This window comes from Catharus ustulatus, chromosome 3 (assembly GCF_009819885.2).
Source record: "Catharus ustulatus isolate bCatUst1 chromosome 3, bCatUst1.pri.v2, whole genome shotgun sequence".
NCBI classification, from domain to species: domain Eukaryota; kingdom Metazoa; phylum Chordata; class Aves; order Passeriformes; family Turdidae; genus Catharus; species Catharus ustulatus.
This window is the reverse complement of record NC_046223.1, coordinates 20,470,532-20,488,703: the sequence shown is the minus strand read 5'-3', so window position 1 is coordinate 20,488,703 and position 18,172 is coordinate 20,470,532. Positions and strand designations below refer to the sequence as shown.

At 51.6% G+C, this 18,172-nt stretch overlaps 4 protein-coding genes across 6 annotated transcripts in view; 3 read left to right on the top strand and 1 right to left on the bottom strand.

Annotated features, from left to right (window-relative positions):
* Positions 1-2,850, bottom strand: part of RAB3GAP2 (RAB3 GTPase activating non-catalytic protein subunit 2) — a 41,846-nt gene extending 38,996 nt beyond the window's left edge. For all 3 annotated transcript variants that reach the window (XM_033054027.2, XM_033054030.1, XM_033054028.2), the window contains exon 1: positions 2,670-2,850. In XM_033054027.2, the coding sequence (XP_032909918.1) occupies positions 2,670-2,778 (109 nt within the window). In that variant the 5' untranslated portion in view covers positions 2,779-2,850. The remainder of the gene's footprint in view (positions 1-2,669) is intronic.
* A 3,119-nt stretch (positions 2,851-5,969) lies between these two features.
* On the top strand, positions 5,970-8,275 carry LOC116993345 (acrosin-like). Its single transcript, XM_033053742.1, has 5 exons — positions 5,970-6,040; positions 6,417-6,635; positions 6,946-7,211; positions 7,486-7,631; positions 8,090-8,275. The coding sequence occupies exons 1-5, from the start codon at positions 5,970-5,972 to the stop codon at positions 8,273-8,275; spliced, it is 888 nt and encodes a 295-aa protein (XP_032909633.1).
* Positions 8,276-10,131: 1,856 nt separating this feature from the next.
* Positions 10,132-12,137, top strand: LOC116993344 (acrosin-like). The gene is made up of 5 exons (XM_033053741.1): positions 10,132-10,211; positions 10,344-10,565; positions 10,832-11,097; positions 11,349-11,494; positions 11,952-12,137. Exons 1-5 carry the CDS (start codon positions 10,132-10,134, stop codon positions 12,135-12,137), a joined length of 900 nt encoding a protein of 299 aa, XP_032909632.1.
* Positions 12,138-15,042: 2,905 nt separating this feature from the next.
* On the top strand, positions 15,043-17,313 carry LOC116994485 (acrosin-like). Its single transcript, XM_033056224.1, is given in 5 exon segments — positions 15,043-15,113; positions 15,454-15,669; positions 15,984-16,255; positions 16,524-16,669; positions 17,128-17,313. Coding segments are annotated over 5 exon segments (891 nt in total).
* The last annotated feature ends 859 nt before the right edge of the window (positions 17,314-18,172 follow it).

The following is an 18,172-nucleotide window of genomic DNA, read 5'->3' as shown; positions in this document are numbered from 1 at the left end:
GATTTGGAAACATATACTGCCTGTATTTTCTGAAGCAAGCAAATTCTCTTCATTTAAAACGTTACTGCAAAAAAAGCTTTTACAATAATAACCTTAAATTTTATTGCAGCAAATACACTCACAGAAAATATTTTGGTTAGTTCTGTTAGAATTAAAATATGGCCAAAGTTAAAACAGCATTAAAAATTTCTTTACTTTAAAACTAAGAAACAAAAAAGACAAGGCCTACAGCCACCACTAAAAACCCTAAACCCCACACATGGAAGATGCCAGAGGCACCTTTTCAAAACCATTTGTTACCCAAAACCCAATAAGAATTCTTGAAAATTATACTAAACAATTGAAACATTAAATTATTACTAAAATAATTTGTTAACTCAAATGTGCTTTGTTAATTGAAGATACTTAATGTATATTTATTTCCCTAAGGTAGCCATAAATTTTAACTACGACCATTAAATACTGGCAAGAGTTTTCCCACACATGAACCATAGCTTTAAAAAAAATAAAGTAAATGAAAAGTTCTTGTCCCAGGCAAAAATAAAAAAATACCTAAGAGTTTTGACATGTGTTTGCTGTCATTTGTATAACTGTTTGCATAATAATGAACAGTTTAAGTTTAGTTCTAAAGTTGGATTTGAAAGCAAATTGACATCATCTTGTAACTTATTAGTAAAAAAACCCTAGATATTATTTTTCCCAACAGAGTAAAAATATAAAAATATATTAAAATCCAAGTTTTTAAATATGCAACCTTATTAAACAACTGTTTTAAAACAGTACCTTCTGTCAACAGAAGAGTTTCTAGCAAAGTATTCCCTGATAAAAAGCACAATTTACTCACTTCTAATTTAAGATACCTCCACAAGTTGCAGCAGCATTTTTCCCTTGTCAAACACAAATGCACCAAGAATTTCTGCTGAAAACCACTAAATTACAATCTTATGTCTAAATCACTTTGGGAACTCTCACTTGCTCGCTGGCATTTATACTTATTTATCCTGAACCATGAGAACAGCTGTGGTAGCAAAAAGTTACAGGCACAAATCCAAAATATTTCAATGAATCTAAATGAGCATTATTTCGAAAAACACTTGCTTCTGCCTCAATGACTGAATAAGCAAATATAAAAATAGTCCAGAAGACAGCCCACTCATTAAAATGGAACAGCAGCACATTTTTGAACATGCATTTTCTCTGCTTCTTTTATTTTTGTACTTTTGCAACATACTAAATATTTTCTTTTAATGACTGCCATTAGATAAATCCACTAAAATAAAATATCCAAGTTATTTTACACAAACGCCTCTCATGTACCACCAAGAGAAAAATATTTTAATTTCTTTCAACACCCACTTTTAGAAACACAGACACATTCCAATCCTTTGCTTTTATCTTCAGAATTCAAGACATACTAACAGAAGCCTTCTGCTTCCAGAATCCCTCCTTTAGATACAGATTATACCAAAGAAAAGCCATGTGGAACTTGTTATGCATTTTTCAAAAACTATTAGAGTCACAGAACAAGCGGCAGCAGAAAACAGTTTTCTACCAAAAGTTTTGCACACAGAAGTTTTAGTGGCAAAATTAACTAGCTGAACATATAATGCACTTTTAGAAGTTTTTAACAACTGTTGTGCCATCTTTTTTGCAGAACCTGTAGTTATATGACAAGGACTAATGGTTTTAAATGGGGAATAGATTTATATTGTATATCGGGAAGATTTTTTTTTATAATAAAGAAGATGAGGCACTGGCACAGAGAAGCTGTGGACACCCCATCTCTGGAAGTGTTCAAAGACAGGCTGGAGGGAGCTGTGAGCAGCCTGGGCTGGTGAAAAGTGTCCCTGCTCATGGCAGGGGGTTGGGCAAGATTAACTCTAAAGGCCACTTTAAACACAAACTATCCTATGATCTCCCCTCCAATTCTCCCATTGGCATTTTAAGCTTTTAAAATTAGCACCTCGATGTTTTCTCTTAAAGCTCTGTCCACAGCTGTGAGGATTTTTACAAGCATCCTCATCAACTCTTCAGCTACTTTCCTTCCCTACTGTTGACAAAACAAAAAAAAAAACATCAGCCAGGTATAGTTTGTATATATTGGGAGGTTTATATCTATACACACACAGCGTTCAGTGAACACAATATGCGGTAACAAAAACACCAAACAGTGTTTCAATTCCCTGTGGTTTCTATCCTGGATGGATCTATCTATCTAGGATTTCTATCCTAACATGGATCTGTTGAGAATGCAGCCTGTGTGTCAGGCAGCTCAGCCTCACACAGCATCACTTCAAGATTTGTTGTAATTTAATTTAAGCCGCCAAGTCAAACCTTCAGTACACTTTCAGCACGTTCTGCACTCCTAGATAACGTTGCACGCACAACGCGTGTTGTCTTTATGAGAGCGTCTTCACACGACGGCACTCCCAGCAAGAAACCCACAAACTTTTAAAGTTTGGGGCACGCAGAGTCAGCGGCCAAAGAACTTCGCCGCCACACTTCGGGATAAGGAGCGACACCTGCGAACAGCTGGGCGCCTGTAACGAAGCCGGACTGGGCAGGTGACGATGTGGCAGCGACGGCGCGACACCGACCGAGCGCCGGGCTAGCACGGCCACCGCCAGCCGAGGGCCCGCAGGGACAGCCCGCGGCCGGGCCCGACTCACCGCTCTCCTTGCCGGCCGCGGCGCTGCCCTGGCGGCGGTGCGGGCTCAGGAAGTCGCGGGCCAGCTCCAGGTCCTGGAAGTGGGCGAAGGGGACGAGGGCGCAGGACATGCTCCCGGTGACGGTGGCGCCGCCGCCACCCAACCCGGAAACGCTCGGGCACTTCCCTGCGGCCCGGCGCGGCCCCGCACGGCGCATGCGAGGGGGACGGGCTGAGGGACGGGCTGAGGGACGGCCCTCCCTGCTGGGCGGACCTCCCTGCTGGGCAGCCCATTCCAATGTTTAGTCACACTTTCTGTGAGGCAATTCCTCCCCGTGTCCAACCTAAGCCTTCTCTGGTGCAGCTTGAGGCCATTTACTCTTGTCACTAGCTGCCTGGGGAAAGAGGCCATCGCCCCTTCCCACAGGTTCCTCCCAGAGAGCCGTGAGGTCACCCCTCAACCTTTATTTCAGGATAAACAACCCCAACTCTCTCAGCTGGATTTCACCGTCCAGGCCTACTGATGAACCATCACGGTCCAAAACCCCCATGTTACTTTGATGAATAGAAAACACCTTTTAGGGTTAGTGAGAAGAGGGTTTCTTTCAGTCTTGGTTGCTCTTGCAAATACAAAGCTTTTATTTGTATTTAATGTCAACCCATTTCTATTCCTCCTCTGGACACTGCGGCATCTGAGTGAGAGCAGCGATTATGATGCTTGAGATTTGCTGTGGAGTGACGTTGGCACAATGCTGAGAGCTGACCTGCAGCCTCCAAAACCTCCTCTTCGGGTAAGGAGAAAAAAGAATGTGTGGGAAGAACATCAAGAGATGTTTTCTCGGCCCCAAGGAAACACAAATTCCCCTGTGCATAAGACTTGACAAATTTTTTAATGGATCTTACTTGTCTGGCCCTTATAAGTACACACACACTCACATATATATATAAGAATTCTGTTTCTTGTTTTCTCACAGGCCTCTTTTATGTGATAGATAACGATGTATCTTGCGGAGCTAAAAGCAGAAACAACTGAGACGGTCTAAGTTACTCTCCAAGTTTGCTTGGATCTTCTATGTGGTCTTTAAATACCTTCAAAGATTAAAGCAATTTTTACGAAGAGAAGTTTCATGCCAAACTGGGCTCCGGTTGGATTGTCCTAAAGGCACAGACCGTAACAGGTTATAAACTCCAGAAAATCTCTTGTGAGATATGCAAAGAAACTGGCTTTAATTTACCCTGGCGACTCTGTAATGTCTTCAGGTGTTCTATTTTGTTGTAGTGATGTACTGGTTTAAAACCCAGCAGGAAGGTTAACCCCACTGAACTGCACCTCCTCCTCCACCCTCTTCCAACAAGCAGCAAAACACTTGAAGAGACCACAAGCAGGAATCCCAATTTTACTGAAAAACTTGTAATAAACACAGTACCAATAAAAGAGGGCACAAAAGAGGCATTACCTGTAAGAGGGTATTCAGCATGGAGCAAACACAAACACTTCCTGAAGAGAGGGAGCCTGGCATTGTTTCTTTTTGCTACCTTTAATGCAATTGCTTTGATATAGTGCACTATATACCTTGTACTATACACTACTAGTAGTTTTAACTTTTGCACTGGTTAAGAACTTTCATCTAATAATCTAATAATACGTCACAATGAATAATTAATTCTATATTAATATGCCTGAGGTGGCAGAAATGGAACTCTACAGTGGCCGTGGCGGCTTTATCTGGGTGCCAAGCAGCCACGCGGTCCCGGCCACTTCCACAAGCCTGGCAAAAAGATGAGGAGCTTTCAGCTTCCAACACCCCAGATTTCCTGCTGAAACCACAGCCCCACAATGAGGTAGGTGGTATTGAATTAAAGACTGCTAGAAACTCAATCTGTCTTGTTCTCTGTACCCAGGACAAGTAATCAGGGCTCAGTAATTTTGCTCATGGTGACTACAGGAACATTTTGTGTTTACGTTTCAAATCTGTGGTTCCTCAGGCAGTACACAGGTTAGACTTGAATTTAAACAGATGAATAATCCTGTGGTTGTTCAATACAGAGTTGTTCAGTCCTGTTTTTCCAAACAGGCATAGAATTATATGATGTGGAGCAATAAAAAGGATATTCTTAAAAAACAAGGTCACAGTGTGGGAAAAGTTGAGACAAGAGGCTGGTTAATTTGCAGATGCTCTAATTAAACTTGGAAACCTGTGAAGAAAACTATTTAATGACATTTTAGAATTGTAGCATGCACAGTCACTAGTTATGTCAACTGAATTAATAAAGAGTATGCAAGAAATTAAATTAACAACATGGTTTGTCATTCTTTAGTGAAGCTTTCATCACATTATGAAAATTTTCCTCATTAGAGAATAGTGAACAGTGTAAGACTGCTGTATCCCTGTCTGGTTTGCTGTACATGAAGAAGTCAAGAGCTACCAAGATACCAATGAAAACATAAAATAAGGTAATGAATACTCAGTAAATAACCTGATATTTCAAGACAGGCTTGAGTACAGATAAACTCTCATTAACACTGAGAATAAACCTTTGTGTGTTTGTTAGAACTTCAGTAGTTATTAAGTTTTAGTGATTCATTATACATATATGGATGGCTACAGAAAACAAAACTACTTTGAAAAACATCTGAGATAGTTTTAAGTGAAGTTCCTAAAGACACGCAGATAAACACTTAATAGCCAAAATTAACAACACATTTCCAGTAAGAATAATAATTTGCATTGGCGTATGTCCTGCTGAACAACAGCCAAATGCAGTTTACAAAAATAGATAATTAGACTACATAACGATTTCCATTTTATGAAATGCAGGTAATGATTTGTTTGAGTCAACACAAGAAATTATAAGAGGAAAAGGCTTCAAAATGAGACAGAGTGGGTTCACATTAGGTATTAGGAAGAAATTCTTAACTGTGAGGTTGCTGAGGCACAAACATGGCTTGCCCACTGCAGCTGTGGATGCCCCATTTCTCAAAGTGCTTGAGAAAAAGTTTCTGATCCAGGCTCTGAGCAATCAGGTCGACTGAAAGCTATACCCCTGTCCCAAAGGCAAGAGGGTCAGACCTAGATGATCTCCAAGGTCACATTCACCCCAAAGCATTCTATGGTTCATTGATTCAATGTTGTTCCTCCCTCCATGGGCCCCCGTGCCGCAGAGCCCCAGGGTGTCCAGAACACGAAACCCAGCCCTCTGTGACATCAGCCCCAGGGCCGAGGGCACCACGGGCAGCGCAGCTGCTGCGGGCATTGCGGCTGTGGCTGTGCTGCTGCACGGAGCCCTCAGTGCTTGCAGCTGACACGTGCCTCTGGCAGCCATGAATCGGCTCGGCCTCCTCGTCCTGCTCACCGTGGCCAGGCTGGCACACGGGATATGGAACAACTGTGGGTAAGTGGCCCCAGAACCTGGGAGGGAGCCACGGCAACACCTGGGGCCTTCCCTGCAGAGGGCCCGCCTGTCCCCCATGGCCGGGCCCCAGCTTCCCACCCGCCATGGGGCAGCCTCAGTTCCTTGCCAGCAGCCAGGTGCTGGCACGGACAGACGCACACCCCAAGGGCTGCCCTGGCCTGCTGTGCGTGCCAGCCCTTGTGGGGAGGGCACAGGGCAGAGCTTCAGCCTGAGCCACAGCCTGAGCCACAGCCTGAGCCACAGCCTGGGCCACAGCCTGAGCCACAGCCTGAGCCACAGCCTGAGCCACAGCCTGGGCCACAGCCTGAGCCACAGCAGGCCGTGAAGCAGCATGGAAATTGTTTTCTTTTTGCAGATGGACCTGCGGGCTCCGACCCATGGTGTCTGACTCCACACCTGATGACTATGGCTTAACACGCATTGTGGGTGGCAGAGATGCCAAGCCAGGGGCCTGGCCTTGGATGGTCAGCATCCAGCATCCCTGGATACCAGGCAGTAATAAACATTGGTGTGGAGGGTCTCTCATCTCTTCAGACTGGGTCCTCACAGCAGCCCATTGCTTTGACCTCATTAAGTAAGAAGAGGCAAGGAACGGGGACATGCCATCAACACCAGCAGGTGCCCTGTCAGCAGCTCCACCTGCTATTCCCATCCCCTTCCCTCTCAGCCCAGCTGCCACACTGCTCAGGAGAAGCCTGGCCTTGTGCCAAGGCTTCCTAGCAGCCTTCAGCTTGACATTCCCTCAGCCTAAGGCATGTGAGGGCACTCGCACCTGCCAGAGCACAGCTCCCTCTCTGCCTTGCCAAGCAGAGCTCTGGCAACTGCTGGGCTACTGTGGCACACAGCTGTGCTCACCCTCAGCCCTCTCTCCATCTCCTTTCTAGGAAAATTGGCATCCTGAATGTGGTGATTGGGGCCACCCAGTTGACTCAGCCTGGCCCTGGGGCTCAGGTGCGCAAGATTAAGAAGCTACTTCCCCACGAAAACTACAACGAAAGCGATATAACGAATGACATAGCTTTGCTGGAACTGAACAAGCCTGTCAAGTGCAATCCTTACATCCAGCTAGCCTGTGTGGCTGACCCCACTGTAAGAGTTTCAGAGCTGCAAAACTGCTGGATTGCTGGCTGGGGTACAACCACAGAAGGAGGTGATTTCTCAAGAGGGACTCATGCCTGCAGAGCAAGCTCAGCACACTGGGGAAAGGTTTTGGGCTTCCCCACATCAGCAGCCAAAGCCAGGCTGCAGGGTGTATGCCTCTGCAGAGATGGGCCTGGCAGAGGCCCCAAAGACAGGCAGCAGGGACACAGCATCCCAGTGGATCTGCAGAGGGAAAGCCAAACACTAGGGTAGGGACTCCCATCAGATGGGGGAGGAGAAGTGGGATGCAGCTGCCAGTGGCTTATTCCTTTCTCTGCTCACAGCTCAAAACTCAAGTGATCGCCTGCAGGAGGCCAAAGTCCGACTCATCGATCTCCAGCTCTGCAACAGTAGCCGCTGGTATGCAGGGAAAATCCACCCCCACAACTTGTGCGCTGGTTACCGACGGGGCAAAATCGACACCTGCCAGGTAGGAGCATGCCATGAGCCCCTCAGCCCCCAGCAGCACCAGCAGCCCGGGCACCTCCACCCCAACACAGCCCAGGGCCTGCTTTGCCCTCCCAGCCCCAGCTCCCCCCAACTGCTGTGGGGGCTTCCCACACACTCCCCATCCCCACCTGCCTGCCCAGTGCCCCCCTGTGCCAGAAAGCCCAGAAAGCCCAGCTGGTGATCTTGGCAGCTCAGAGGGCCAGGTGCCAAATGTCCATCCTCTGCACATCCAGGAGCCCTGTGCAGAGAGGACAGAGGGAGCCCTACCCTACCCTACCCCAAGCCATTCCCAGCCAAGCTTCTGGAGGCTCCAGCCCCTGACCAGAGCCTTCCTCTGCCTGGAATACAGCTCTGGCACGGGCTGTGGGACAGAAGGAGACAGCCCCAGTGCAGACAGAGGCCACCAACATCACCTTAATCCTCTCTGCTCTGCTGCAGGGTGACAGTGGTGGGCCTCTCATGTGCCAGGACATGAATGCTGACTCCTGGTGGGTTGTTGGAATAACCAGCTGGGGAAGAGGCTGCGCCAGAGAAAGGCTGCCTGGAGTCTACACCTCCACTCAGTACTTCTATGACTGGATCCTGGCCCAGATGGGACTGAGTCCATTTGAAAATGCTTCCTGAACGGCAGTGTGGGCAGAATTCAGGGCACCTTGCGGTGCACAGCAACTGTTTCCTGCTAGGCAATAACTTCTGATCCAAAATCAGCCTCAGTGTCAAAAGCCTGCTCTGTCCCACCCACACACCTGTCCTCTGTGAGAGGAGACACTAGTGATGACTTGGGTGTTGGAGTAAAGATTCCTATGATCACAGGGAACAATCATTTCAGTGCAATATCAACTCCTGGGCAAAGCAAGGACTGCCACAATTGGCACCTGAAGAATGAGCCCGCCAGGCACAAAGGGACACAGTGGCTCCAAAGAGCCCCAGAGTGCCTGGTCACAGAGGACAGTGCTCTGAGCCACCATGGCTGGAGGAAGCTGGCACATCAAGCCTAGGAAGGGGATAGGATAAAAGCAGACACCTTGCATGTGGTGCTCAAAGGCACATGGGCTGCTGATTAGAGCCTGCTGTGAGCCTGGGCTAATGGGAACAGACCTGGGAAACTCCCAGGCATGACAAGGGAAACTCCTGGCTCCTGACTGGAGTGCCAGTGCCCTGAGGCACAGCCAGATTTTACAGGCAGTAAAGGGGCATTGCTGTGCCAGGTGGTCACACTTCAGTTACTCAAAGGAAGAGCTGGGCTCATTCCTGGGGAGAGGAACCTGGAGGGAACAGTAGGAGAGCACACCAGGAATGTCATGGAAGGCCAAGGGGAGTGGGCCAAGAGCAGCTACAACACCAAGGCTGTTGACAAATGCTCCAGCAGTGGTGCAGTTAGGTCACATCTGGGCTGCAAAAACTAACCTCTGTGTCCATTCTGGAGGCACAGGTGTCTTCAACAAGCCAATGGTGCCCCATTTGATTCCCTAACTGTGCGACTCTCACCCAGTCAACCAGAAACAGGATTCTCCCAGCAGGCTCGCAGATGTCATGTTCCATAAAGAACCACCAGCTCCTGCTGCAGCGTTCAGTGTCCATTCAAATCCCTGGCTGGTGCCACAGCTCCCTGTGCCCTCTGTCATGCACAGTGTGGGCAGTTCACGGCCTCTGGTCCTGGGTTCCCCCCATCCAGAGCTCAATCTGCAGCTGGCACTGCAGCTGCACACCCCCGCTCCCTGCCCCAAATGGATTCTGCAGCAGCTGCCTGCCTCACGGACTGCACAGCCTCGTCCTGCAAGAAGAGGTGCCAAAAGAAAGCTGCAGTGAGCCTTCTTACAAGGGCAGGTCCTAAAAGGGCTGGGGCAATGGCGTTACAGTGACAGAGAGAAGCTTAGATGAGGTCATATATAGAAATTCTTGTTTGTGAGAGTACTGAGGCAAAGGCATAGATTGCCCAGAGCAGCTGTGGATGTGCCATTTCTCAAAGTGTTCAAGGACAGCTTCTGAGCCAGGCTCTGAGCAGCCTTCTCCAGTGCAAGCTATCCCTCTGTGCCCAAGGCAAGGGGATCAGAGCTAGAGGATCTCCAAGGTCCCTTCCACTCCACACCTTTCTATGGCTCACTGATCCCATATTGCCCCTCCCCCAGTAGCCCGAGTTCCACAGAGTCCCACGGTGCCCAGAACATGGAACCCAGCCCTCTGTGACATCAGCCCCAGGGCCGAGGGCACCACGGGCAGCGCAGCTGCTGCGGGCATTGCGGCTGTGGCTGTGCTGCTGCACGGAGCCCTCAGTGCTTGCAGCTGACACGTGCCTCTGGCAGCCATGAATCGGCTCGGCCTCCTCGTCCTGCTCAACGTGGCCAGGCTGGCACACGGGATATGGGAAAACTGTGGGTAAGTGGCCCCAGGCCCTGGGAGGGAGCCATGGCAACACCTGGGGCCTTCCCTGCAGAGGGCCCGCCTGTCCCCCATGGCCGGGCCCCAGTTTCCCACCCGCCATGGGGCAGCCTCAGTTCCTTGCCAGTAGCCAGGTGCTGGCACGGACAGACGCACACCCCAAGGGCTGCCCTGGCCTGCTGTGCGTGCCAGTCCTTGTGGGGAGGGCACAGGGCTGAGCTTCAGCCTGAGCCACAGCCTGAGCCACAGCCTGAGCCACAGCCTGAACCACAGCAGGCCATGATGCAGCTTGGAAATTGCTTTTTTCTTGCAGAGGGATATGTGGGCTCCGACCCCTGATGTATGACTATGAGTACTTAGATAATGTCGACGACACAACGCGCGTTGTGGGTGGCGCAGATGCCAAGCCAGGGGCCTGGCCCTGGATTGTCAGCCTTAAGCATCCTGCTATACCAGGCACAAGACATCTGTGTGGAGGGTCTCTCATCAGTACAGAGTGGGTCCTCACAGCAGCCCACTGCTTCGACCCCATCAGGTAAAGACATGCTGGAAATGGAAACATCCCCACAACACCAGCAGGTGCCCTGTCAACAGCTCCACCTGCTATTCCCATCCCCTTCCCTCTCAGGCAGCCCAGCTGCCACACTGCTCAGGAGAAGCCTGGGCTTGTGCCAAGGCTCCCTAGCAGTCTTCAGCTTGACATTCCCTTAGCCTTTAGCATGTGACAGCACTCACACCTGCTAGAGCACATATCCCTCTCTGCCTTGCCAAGCCAAGGTCTGGAAACTATCTACTTTCCAGGAAATTTGGCAATGTGTATGTGGTGATTGGGGCCACCCAGCTGACTAAACCAGGACCTGGAGCACAACTGCGCCGAATTAAGAAGTTAGTACGTCATGAAAACTACAATAAAAATGACAAGAGTAATGACATTGCCTTACTGCAACTGAGCAAGCCTGTTGAGTGCAACCCCTACACTCAGCTGGCCTGCGTGGCTGACCCCAGTCTAAGTTTGTCAGACCTGGAGAACTGCTGGGTGGCCGGCTGGGGTGCTGTCACTGCAAGAGGTGAGTTCCCAAGAGAAAGTCCTGGGCCAGCTCAGCATGCTGGGGATATGGCTTGGGCTTCTCCACATCAGAGGCCAAAGCCAGGCTGCAGAGATGGACCTGGCCCACTCTCCAAAGACAGGCAGCAGGGACACAGCATCCCAGTGCCTCTGCAGAAGGAAACCAAGACCTAGGAATGGGGTTACCCACCCAAGCAGTGGACCAGAATTGGCAAGGTAATACAGTGGGGTTCTTCCTTTCTCTGCTCACAGCTCAAAACTCAAGTGATATCCTACAGGAGGCCAAGGTCCAGCTCATCGATCTCGAGCTCTGCAACAGTAGCCGCTGGTATGCAGGGAAAATCCACCCCCACAACTTGTGTGCTGGTTACCCAGAGGGCCTCATTGACACCTGCCAGGTAGGAGCATGCCATGAGCCCCTCAGCCCCCAGCAGCACCAGCAGCCCAGGCACCTCCACCCCAACACAGCCCAGGGCCTGCTTTGCCCTCCCAGCCCCAGCTCCCCCCAACTGCTGTGGAGGCTCCCCACACACTCCCCATCCACACCTGCCTGCCCAGTGCCCCCTGTGCCAGAAAGCCCAGAAAGCCCAGTTGGTGCTCTTGGCAGGCCAGAGGTCCTGGTGCAAAACCTCCATCCTCTGCACATCCAGGAGCCCTGTGCAGAGAGGACAGAGGAAGCCCTACCCTACCCTACCCCAAGCCATTCCCAGCCAAGCTTCTGGAGGCTCCAGCCCCTGACCAGAGCCTTCCTCTGCCTGGAATACAGCTCTGGCAGGGGCTGTGGGAGAGAAGGAGACAGCCCCAGTGCAGACAAGGGCCACCAACATCACCTTAATCCTCTCTGCTCTGCTGCAGGGTGACAGCGGTGGGCCTCTCATGTGCCAAGAGAAAAACAGCGACTACTTCTGGATTGTCGGAGTGACCAGCTGGGGAAAAGGCTGTGCCAGAGCACAGCGACCTGGAGTCTACATCTCCACTCAACACTTCTATGAGTGGATCCTGGTCCACCTCGGCCTGGAGACAATTGAAAATGCTTCTTGAGCATCAGAGTGGGCAGCATCCAGGGTGTGCTTCAGTGTACAGCAACTGTTTCCTGCTGGGCAATGCCTGCTGATCCAAAAGCAGCCTCAGTGTCAAAAGCCTGCTCTGTCCTGCCCACACACCTGTCCTTTGTGCATGCAGAACCTGGAGTTTACTTAATAGTTCCAAGGAAAATACATTTGGTTACAGGGATCCATCTTTTCTGTGCAACACCAACTCCTGGGCAAGGCAAGGCAAGGATGCCACCATTGGCAACTGCAGAATGAGCACAAAGGGACACAGTGGCTCCAAAGAGCCCCAGAGTGCCTGGTCACAGAGGACAGTGCTCTGAGCCACCATGGGCGGGAGGAAGCTGGCACATCAAGCCTAGGAAGGGGATAGGATAAAAGCAGACACCTTGCACATGGTGCTCAAAGGCACATGGGCTGCTGATTAGAGCCTGCTGTGAGCCTGGGCTAAAGGGAACAGACCTGGGAAACTCCCAGGCATCACAAGGGAAACTCCTGGCTCCTGACTGGAGTGCCAGTGCCCTGAGGCACAGCCAGATTTCACAGGCAGTAAAGGGGCATTGCTGTGCCGGGTGGTCACACTTCACAGATACCCAAAGGAAGAGCTGGGCTCATTCCTGGGTAGAGGAATCTGCCAGGAACAGTAGGAGAGCACACCAGGAATGCCATGGAAGGCCAAGGGGAGTGGGCCAAGAGCAGCTGCAACACCAAGGCTGTTCACAGGCAGGGCCAACCTGTGAGCCAGGGAGATCCCTGGACTTGGTTCCATATTTGGGAGGAGACGAGGGCAGAGAAAGGGAGGAGTGGAGGAAGGTGAGAGGGCTGTATAAGCCTGGCAAATGGAGAGAAGGGGCAATCAAAGAGCCAGGTGCACAGACACAAACTGCAGCTCAGTGTGCTGCTTTGCCTGAGTGCTGCACATAATCACCACAGGACGGGCAAGAAATTTCACGATTCACTAATTAACAAATCATCTACATAACTGTACAAATTCTCCCCATGACTTTATACCCTTTCTATCAAAATTTGATAGCTGGGGCCATGGGGGAAACAGTAGATGATCCTGGATTCACTTGGGGAAGACATGTGCCAAGTATATTCTCTTGGATTCCAAGCTAATGGAGTCCTGTCTCACAGCAGGTGGCATTCTTCCCTTTACGTTAATCAAGGTGGGCTGTGCTGAGAACCACCACCCCAAATCTGTTCTGGTCTCCAACACCCTGGCATAAGCTCCTTCAAATATTTCCTGATGTCAGAAGCTGCCTGCTCACTAAGGACAGTGAATGCAAGAGTGTCACTCAGGGTTGGGGATGGCCATTACTCTGCCCAGCGAGCAGACAGCTTAGAGCTGCCCAGTCATCCTGGAACAACCTTTTTGTGCTGTCTTGGCAAAATTCTGCTGCCCAAACAACTTCTCCCAGTTCTGTACAGCCTTGGCCATGGACATCTCCTCACCTAAACCAGGGACATTTCCCATTACATCAAACATCTTGAGCCATGTGAAACTCCTTTTTGCATGCCAAGAAGGGACTTCAACCCCCTTCTATGTGTGCCCAGGGGCCATAGCCCCCATTGTATGGCATAAGGGGCACAAGGCTCTCCCTGTACCTGCCTGCAAAAGCCTTTTAGCAGAGACATGAACTTTCTAGCAGACACTCGACTCCTGCCACCTCACAACTTATGGGGGTCTCCACAATGCCTCTGTGGCCACCTTAGACTCACTGATCATTCCACACACACCTTCTCCACCCTCTCTTTCAGTGATTTCACCAAATCTACACCAAATGCCACACCAGCAGAGAGCCTCAAATCCACCCTCATAATTTACACAGAATCTGTGCACAGAATTGTAACACTCACTCTTTGATTACTTCCCACACTAAAGATCCCAGCTGAACTCATCTGCCGCCAACAGCTACATGTATGGAGGCGAGAGGCTCCAAGGGTACTTCTCTAGGGTCCCATCTGGGCTGCCGATGTGCTGAGGAAACTTCCCTGTGTGACCATTCTGGAGGCACAGGTGGCTCCAACAAGCCAATGGCTGCCCCGTTTGATTCCCTACCCATGCCACTCTCACCCAGTCAGAATGGGTATCCATACCCATTTAACCTCAGACAGGATTCCCCCAGCAGACTCGCAGATGCCACGCTCCATAAAGAGCCACCAGCTCCTGCTGCAGCGTTCAGTGTCCATTCAAATCCCTGGCTGGTGCCACAGCTCCCTGTGCCCTCTGTCATGCACAGTGTGGGCAGTTCACGGCCTCTGGTCCTGGGTTCCCCCCATCTGGAGCTCAATCTGCAGCTGGCACTGCAGCTGCACACCCCACTCCCAGCCCCAAATGGATTCCTCAGCAGCTGCCTGCCCCACAGACTGCACAGTCTCATCCCGCAAGAAGAGGGGCCTAAAGATAGCAATAATAAGCCTTCCTACAAGGAGAGGTCCTGAAAGGGGCAATGCCTTTACAGTGACACAGGGCAGTTTTTGATGAGATCATATGTAGGAATTCTTGTTTGAGAGGGTGCTGAGGCACTGCCATGAGTTTGTGTAAGGAAGGCTCTGAAGCTCAGGACACACTGGAAAACCAGGTCTACTGCAAGACCCTCCCTATCCGTCCCTGGGATGCCTAGTGCTATCCCTCCATGTCCATGGCACAGGGTTAGAGCTTCATGCTCTCCAAGCTCCCTTTCACCCTAAACCATTCTATTGCTCCCTGATTTACTGCTCCTGCAGTGGGCCCCGTGACACAGACCACCACAGTGCCCAGAACATGGAACACTGTCCTCCATGACATCAGCCCCGGGGCCAAGGATATGCTGGCTGCTGCGGGCATTGCGGTTGTGGCTGTGCTGCTGCACAGAGCCCTCAGTGCTTGCAGTTGACACGTGCCTCTGGCAGCCATGAATCGGCTCGGCCTCCTCGTCCTGCTCACCGTGGCCAGGCTGGCACACGGGATATGGGACAACTGCAGGTAAGAGGCCCCAGGCCCTGGGAGGGAGCCATGGCAACACCTGGGGCCTTCCCTGAAGAGGGCCCGCCTGTCCCCCATGGCCGGGCCCCAGCTTCCCACCCGCCATGGGGCAGCCTCAGTTCCTTGCCAGCAGCCAGGTGCTGGCACGGACAGACGCACACCCCAAGGGCTGCCCTGGCCTGCTGTGCGTGCCAGCCCTTGTGGGGAGGGCACAGGGCTGAGCTTCAGCCTGAGCCACAGCCTGAGCCACAGCCTGAGCCACAGCCTGAGCCACAGCCTGAGCCATGGCCTGAGCCACAGCAGGCCATGGTGCAGCATGGAAATTGTTTTCTTCTTGCAGATGGACCTGCGGGCTCCGACCCATGGTGTCTGACTCCACACCTGATGATTATGGCTTAACACGCATTGTGGGTGGCAGAGATGCCAAGCCAGGGGCCTGGCCTTGGATGGTCAGCATCCAGCATCCCAGAATACCAGGCACAAAGCATTTCTGTGGAGGGTCCCTCATCAGGGCAGAGTGGGTCCTCACAGCAGCCCATTGCTTCGACCTCATTTTGTAAGGAGGAGCAGTGAATGGGGACATCCCCACAACCACAGCAGGTGCCCTGTCAGTAGCTCCACCTGCTATTCCCATCCCCTTCCCTCTCAGGCAGTCCAGCTGCCACACTGCTCAGGAGAAGCCTGGCCTTGTGCCAAGGCTTCCTAGCCGCCTGCAGCTTGACATTCCCTCAGCCTAAGGCATGTGAGGGCACTCACACCTGCCAGAGCACAGCTCCCTCTCTGCCTTGCCAAGCAGAGCTCTGGCAACTGCTGGGCTGCTGTGGCACACGGCTGTGCTCACCCTCAGCCCTCTCTCCATCTCCTTTCCAGTAACACCACCATGGTGTACGTGGTGATTGGGGCCAGCCAGTTGACTCAGCCAGGCCCTGGGGTACAAGTGCGCCAAATTAAGAAATTAGTACGTCACGAAAATTATAAGCGAAGTGACATGAGCAACGACATTGCCTTGCTGGAACTGACCAAGCCTGTCCAGTGCAGCCCCTACATCCAGCTGGCCTGTGTGGCCGACCCGATCCTAGGAGTGTCAGTGTCACAGGAGAATAACTGCTGGATTGCTGGCTGGGGTGCTGTCACCGCCAAAGGTGAGTTTCCAAGAGGGATTCCAGTGTCAGCTCAGCACACTGGGGAGGGGGTTTGGACTTCCTCACATCAGCGGCCAAAGCCAGGCTGCAGGATGTACACCTCTGCAGAGATGGGCCTGGCCTACTCTCCAAACACAGGCAGCAAGGACATAGCATCCCAGTGCCTCTGCAGAGGGAAAGCCAAACACTAGGGAAGAGGATTACCCCCAGACAAGGAAGGATAACCAGGAAGGAGCTGCTGGGGGCTTCTTTCTTTCTGTGCTCACAGATAAAACCCCAAGTGACCACCTCCAGGAGGCCAAGGTGCGCCTCATCAATGTCCAGCTCTGCAACAGCACCTTCTGGTACTCAGGGAAAATCCACTCCCACAACTTGTGTGCTGGTTACCCACAGGGTAAAATCGACACCTGCCAGGTAGGAGCATGCCATGAGCCCCTCAGCCCCCAGCAGCACCAGCAGCCCGGGCACCTCCACCCCAACACAGCCCAGGGCCTGCCTTGCCCTCCCAGCCCCAGCTCCCCCCAACTGCTGTGGGGGCTTCCCACACACTCCCCATCCACACCTGCCTGCCCAGTGCCCCCCTGTGCCAGAAAGCCCAGAAAGCCCAGCTAGTGCTCTTGGCAGCCCAGAGGTCTTGGTGCAAAACCTTCATCCACTGCACATCCAGGAGCCCTGTGCAGAGAGGACAGAGGGAACCCTACCCTACCCTACCCCAAGCCATTCCCATCCAAGCTTCTGGAGGCTCCAGCCCCTGAGCAGAGCCTTCCTCTGCCTGGAATACAGCTCTGGCACGGGCTGTGGGACAAAAGGAGACAACCCCAGTGCAGACAGAGGCCACCAACACCACCTTAATCCTCTCTGCTCTGCTGCAGGGTGACAGCGGTGGGCCTCTCATGTGCCAGGACATCAATGCTGACTCCTGGTGGGTCGTTGGAGTGACCAGCTGGGGAAAAGGCTGTGGCAGAGCAAGGCGGCCTGGAGTCTACAGCTCCACTCAGTACTTCTATGACTGGATCCTGGTCCATATGGGCACATATAATATTTAAACTGCTTCTTGAGCATCCAGGTTGTGCTGCAGTGCACTGCAACCTTTGCCTGATGGCCAATGCCTGCTGATTCCACAGTGTCTATGACCTGCTCTGTCCTGCCCACACTCATCTCCTCTGTGCTTACAGACACTGGAGTTGACTTAATGGTTGAAATAAAGTTACCTTTGGTCACAGGGAACAATCTTTTTGATTGAATTCTGACCCCTGAGCAAAGGCAGGGACTGCCACAACTCACACCTGCAGAATGAGCCTGAGAGCAGACCTGCCAGGCACAAAGGGACACAGTGGCTCCAAAGAGCCCCAGAGTGCCTGGTCACACAGGACAGTGCTCTGAGCCACCATGGGCTGGAGGAAGCTGGCACATCAAGCCTAGGAAGGGGATAGGACAAAAGCAGACACCCTGTGAGTGCTGCTCAAAGGCACATGGGCTGCTGAGTAGGCCTGCTGTGAGCCTGGGCTAATGGGAACAGACCTGGGAAACTCCCAGGCATGACAAGGGAAACTCCTGGCTCCTGACTGGAGTGCCAGTGCCCTGAGGCAGAGCCAGATTTAACAGACAGTAAAGGGGCATTGCTGTGCCAGGTGGTCACACTTCACAGATACTGAAAGGAAGAGCTGGGCTCATTCCTGGGGAGAGGAACCTGGAAGGAACAGTAGGAGAGCACACCAGGAATGCCATGGAAGGCCAAGGGGAGTGGGCCAAGAGCAGCTGCAACACCAAGGCTGTTAACTGGTAGGGCCAACCTGTGAGGCAGGGGGACAAGATCCCTGGGCTTAGCTCCTTATTTGGGAGGAAACAAGGGCAGAGAAATGGAGGAGTTGAGGAATATGGTTTATACACCTTTGATGCCAGAACAGAAATGATTTT

What these genes read in the sequence shown, in the direction of transcription:
- LOC116993345 (XM_033053742.1), top strand. Translation starts at nt 5,970, where the DNA reads ATGAATCGGCTCGGCCTCCTCGTCCTGCTCACCGTGGCCAGGCTGGCA. An exon ending in GGGATATGGAACAACTGTGG is followed by an intron (nt 6,041 to 6,416) that starts GTAAGTGGCCCC and finishes TTCTTTTTGCAG; the next exon opens with ATGGACCTGCGGGCTCCGAC. An exon ending in GGGTACAACCACAGAAGGAG is followed by an intron (nt 7,212 to 7,485) that starts GTGATTTCTCAA and finishes CTCTGCTCACAG; the next exon opens with CTCAAAACTCAAGTGATCGC.
- LOC116993344 (XM_033053741.1), top strand. Translation starts at nt 10,132, where the DNA reads ATGGGGCAGCCTCAGTTCCTTGCCAGTAGCCAGGTGCTGGCACGGACA. An exon ending in GGGTGCTGTCACTGCAAGAG is followed by an intron (nt 11,098 to 11,348) that starts GTGAGTTCCCAA and finishes CTCTGCTCACAG; the next exon opens with CTCAAAACTCAAGTGATATC. An exon ending in GCCTCATTGACACCTGCCAG is followed by an intron (nt 11,495 to 11,951) that starts GTAGGAGCATGC and finishes GCTCTGCTGCAG; the next exon opens with GGTGACAGCGGTGGGCCTCT.